Here is a 5,197-nt window from a genome sequence, read left to right as displayed (position 1 = left end):
GGTGAGACACGGTGAGTGAGACACGGTGAGTGAGACACGGTGAGTGAGACACGGTGAGTGAGACACGGTGAGTGAGACACGGTGAGTGAGACACGGTGAGACACGGTGAGACACGGTGAGACACTGAGAGACACACGGAGACACGGTGAGACACGGTGAGTGAGACACTGTGAGTGAGACACGGTGAGACACGGTGAGACACTGAGACACTGTGAGACACTGTGAGACACACGGAGACACGGTGAGACACGGTGGGTGAGACACGGTGAGTGAGACACTGAGTGAGACACGGTGAGACACGGTATTAAAAGTGAGATGAATTGAAGGGGTCCCAAGAGTATTCCTAGAAATAACTAGTGATCTTTACAGCCTTGTCTTGAGATATAGTTTAGATATGATTGATTTACCTGTTTGGGTCTGAGTTAAACCATCAGGAGGTTCTGCAATCAGCACCAGAAGTGCATTTCTACCTTATTTCTACTCTGTCAGTGATGCATCTTGTTACTCTGACTCTGGTTATCTCATGCAAAGAGGAAGACAACACAATCTGAAGCGTTGTGATGTGATTCAAACATCCCCACACTGCCATGAGGAAGACCAGATCCAGGTAGTGCTGCTCTGTAGCTCAACTCTGACCTCCGTCTGGAGAGGCCTTTCAACAAAACTAAATCATGAGAAGGGGAATTTCCCTGCAAGAAGCAACACAGGATCCCAGTCATTGAGCTGTGGGAACGGCAGAATACAAGGGCCTGCACCGCCATCTAGTGGTGACAGCAGGGAGAGCAGGAGGAGAGAGGACGAGCTCAGTGAGGAGAGGAGTGTGTTCTTCACTGTTCTCCATACTACACACGTGTGTGTGTGTGTCTATCATAATAAAAGGTACTCAAAGACACTTTACACTGTAAAAACAGAAACAAATACAAGTTGTTGGAGAGGGAGACAGAGACAGACAGAGACAGAGAGAGACAGAGAGAGAGACAGAGAGAGACAGAGACAGAGAGAGAGAGACAGAGAGAGACAGAGACAGCGAGAGAGAGAGACAGAGAGAGAGAGAGACAGAGAGAGACAGAGAGAGACAGAGACAGAGAGGCAGACAGACACAGAGAGACAGAGAGACAGACAGAGAGACTGAAAGACAGACACAGAGAGACAGACGTCTCATGAAATCTTTATGAACTTGTCGTACTACCAGAAAACAGAACGTGGAAACACAGAAGACGCAGGTTACACACGTAGATCCACCACAGGACGAGGTAATGGTCCTAACGAGCACGCTGTTCTTTCTATCAGTCACACACACACACACACACACACACACACACACACACACACACACACACACACACACACACACACACACACACACACACACACACACACACACACACACACACACACACACACACACACACACACACACACACACACACACACACACACACACACACACACACACACACACACACACACAGTGAATGGAGGGTCCATCATGCCAGGCCGCAGAGTCTGGCAATTTCTCTTCTCACACACACCTCGACAATACAGCCTTTATTTGGAAATGCTATTTTCTCTACTTTAAAGGGGGTTCCCCGTGTGTGTGTGTGTATATATATATATATATATAATGTGTATGTGTGTGTATATATATATATATATATAAATATATATATATGTATATATGTGTGTGTGTTTTTCTTGGATGCCGACTACTGAAGGGCTTTCCCCGACTTGGTTTTTCCAAAAGCCCAATTGGACTGGAGAGAGTGAAGCTATATGACCCGTCCGTCCGTCCGTCCGTCCCCATCCTTCGCTCCTCTTAGAGACTTTTTTTACAGTTTATACCAATTACCATGTTTGCCACGGCACATGCACAGATGTTTGCACATTTGTACTTGTACACTTGTGAGGACGCTGACATGATGAATTCTCTTGCCCCAAATCTTAAACATCTCAACTGAATGTTGAACACCAACCCTCGCCCTGAAGTGAGCCGACAGTGCCTCATGTATTTATGTATTCTATTGTGTTGTACCGTCGTGTTTGCTGTTGAATTGTACTCATAATATTAGGCCACCATGATAGTAAAGACCTGCCGACAGATGAAAGTCATGCACATTGAGGTGGAAAGTGAAATGTTGACTCATGTGCACTGTCCCGTAAACAAATGAATGAACAGAAATGTGTCCCCGCTCGTTAAAGAAGCGGTAAATGTCGAGTCCTACCCGTGACGCCTCCAAAGGGGCCGTAGGTCATGTTGCAGACGGTCCTCTTCAGATTGTGCTCGTAAACCAGCTTCAGCTGGTACTGGTCACCGTGCTCCACGGTGCCTGCAGTGCCTGCAAACACAGATCAGAAGCAAAGATCAAACGCGCCGGTTGGTCTCACTGAACACCACTGATGGGAACCATCACAGCGCGGGATGCTTGTGTGCGTGCTACCTGAAACAGAGAAGATGGAACACTTCCTGGGGTGAAGAACAGCCAGATGAAGAAGGTCCGAACACCTGACGAGATGACGCAACAGTCAGAATCATCATGGACAACAGTGCAGAACTGAAACATTTTCACAATAGCTTTAAAAACACGGTATAGAGGAACTCCACCACGGTCACATGACATCACGTCTCCACTAAGCTAAAGCAGGACTCGTGTTCTCGTGAGGACGTCGCGTCGTCTTTTTAAGACACGTAGAAGCTTCTAAACTCACCGGAGGGGTGTTTTGTATTTTATGTCGCAGAACAAAGCGTTAAAATCTGTGAAACTTGTGTCCAGACTTTATTTCAGGCGTCTGTGGCTCAGAGAGCGGAATCGCCCGGCGGTTCCCGTCCATGTGTCCCTTGAGCGAGACACTGAACTCCAAATTGCACAGTAGCAACTGGCACCCGCCGCCCGAGTGTGAATGGGTTGAATGACAGGTCGCGTGGAGGGAACCGGACCGCTGACTCGTCTCCGTGTTTTAGGACCGACTCCATCGGGGCATCAGAGGTTGAACCTGTGTTCTCAGATGGAAAGGTATCCTTTCAAATCGGAACTTCTGAAATCATCCCTGCAGCAGCTGGAGGATTTTACCACAAAAACCCACAGAGAAGGAACCCGTCCACTCTTTGGACCCAGAACAGAACTGCCGTCTCACCAACTTCCAACCGCTGGTTTGTAATGTTTGAGAAGAACGAGGGGCGGAGTCAAACTGGATCCACAAGGTTTCTTCCTTCCTTTGGAAGATACCACGGAGAGCCAGTGCTTCACCCTCATCAATGGTCCTGGTGTTAGAGCACAGATCTGTGGTGACACCGTGTGTCTAAACACCAACACATCCATTGGCATAGAGCCATTCCAAAACATGAATACAAACACAACTAAATGCTTTCATTGTTCTAATTCAACATCTGGAATTTACACATCGTGAATTTCATTTAGAGTGTGAACTAAAACCTCCCATGTGTTCAGAGCGGGGTTCACTGAGAGCAAAGACAGAAGCACCTGATCCCTTTGGTGACCCGGGTGTGTGAGCTCTACTTACGAGACAAACTTGCCCACTTCCACCTGGATGATGGCGTTCTGAAGCTGGACTTCGAGGAGCAGGGCCTCGGCAGGACCTCCCTCGCTGGTCTTGGTGTTGGCATGTGGGGAGAATATCCGTAGCATCCCCATGTAGCTGCCCACCACCACCTTGTCTGTTGTAAAAGCAGAGGACGGTGTTGTGACGTGACGGAGAGAGTGGAGCAGACGGGGCAGCAGGCTGCGTTTAGTGGGCTCAAACCCACTGCGCTTCCACCTGTTAAGAATAACATTTGTGGCCTTGTGGATGTATTTATCATCAGACTATTAAATTACGGAACCTTTCGACTGATGGGACTCCGGGTTTGGGGTCAGATGTGTGAATGTTCGGCTTGTTCACTGTGTTGGAGTGTCAGCGGGAGCCTCACTGCTTCTTGTTCGCTGTGTGAGGACCAGGTCTGACATGATGTACATTAATATATGCTGGTATGTGCAAAAACACAGCGTCTCTGTTGGTTATATAGGATTTTTAATGGCATTATAGAGCGATGAGGGAGAGCTTTCAAACATATTAGGCAGTCTGATTGCAGTGTCGGTCCACACAGATTCAGTGGATGTACTTCTCCCCTTCGGGTGTTAATTAAGGTGAATTGTTAAAAACAACCACAGTAAGAACATGTCTGCTGCAGCACAAGCTAACAACTGGTGAGCATCAGTGGACCCACTCCTGAAACTCAAGAAATCGAAGCAAAGCTGACTTTCTGGCACGTCTGCCAAGAGGAATACCTGACTTGACTGATGGACAGGTAGTTCTCTGTGTCGGTTGAACTGTCAGGGGAACAGCTCAACTAGCTTTGGCGCATCTCGACTGAGCAGATATCAGACGGGAAGCTCCCGTCACCGACCAGGAGTGTTGGCTTTGACTGGCGAGTTTGGCTGTTAGATATCAAAGCAGGATGTTTAAGACAGTCTGTGTTAACAAAGCGGTGTCACAAGAGGGACAGGAACACACACTGACCATGTCCGGTGCCGCTGTTGTCCACGTCTCCGACACACAGGCATCCCTGGTCAAACTCCTCCCCCTCGCCGAGAGCCGCCGACCACCAATCACGGGCCTTGAACAGAGACATCCTGCCTCTGATTGGACGGAGGAGGGGAAGGCGTTCGGATTTATTCTGCTGTGAGCGTTGACGTGCACAGATTCATTCATCCACTAACCATGCAATGAAACACAGTCGTTGTGATTCATAATGTGCACATTGAAGACGAGCTGTTGATTGGCTGATGGATGATAAAATACAACGCAGCATTCTGTCTCCTGTGCACTGAGCAGCACCAAGAACTAAGCAGCTTTTCTACTCGCTAAGTGCTGAGCAGGTGGAACGGGCAGCTCATCCAGAGAGGGGATCCATCCCGTCTCCACTCAGGGAGTTAAAGGAACATCACGCCCTTTACTACCAACATATCTCATTAAAGAAAGAAAGGGAAGTACAGATATTCTGAGTATACGTTTTATTATTTAACCTGAACATTATTAGACTTTAAAATAAATAAAACCAGCATTTGGGACATTCACAAGGTGGGAGCGCTGTTTGCCGTCTCCTCTTGTTTTTGCCTCATGCTGTAGAAACATCTGAACTCGTTCCACGAAGAGACTAAAGTCTATCTGAACACCTCCAGAACAACAGACACGGGCCGGG

General features: G+C 48.0%; 1 protein-coding gene across 1 annotated transcript in view; it reads right to left on the bottom strand.

Annotated features, from left to right (window-relative positions):
• Positions 1-5,197, bottom strand: part of LOC306782371 (protein PTHB1-like) — a 96,288-nt gene that overhangs the window by 90,040 nt on the left and 1,051 nt on the right. The window contains exons 2-5 of the mRNA XM_079275701.1: positions 4,516-4,634; positions 3,520-3,673; positions 2,439-2,503; positions 2,223-2,336 (exon numbers count right to left, since the gene is read on the bottom strand). Coding sequence (XP_079131827.1) covers positions 2,223-2,336; positions 2,439-2,503; positions 3,520-3,673; positions 4,516-4,627 — 445 coding nt within the window. The 5' untranslated portion in view covers positions 4,628-4,634. The remainder of the gene's footprint in view (positions 1-2,222; positions 2,337-2,438; positions 2,504-3,519; positions 3,674-4,515; positions 4,635-5,197) is intronic.

This window comes from Melanostigma gelatinosum (assembly GCF_949748355.1).
Source record: "Melanostigma gelatinosum genome assembly, chromosome: 9".
Lineage (NCBI taxonomy): Eukaryota > Metazoa > Chordata > Actinopteri > Perciformes > Zoarcidae > Melanostigma > Melanostigma gelatinosum.
Note: the sequence above shows the minus strand (reverse complement) of the source record. Positions and strands in the feature narration are given on the sequence as shown.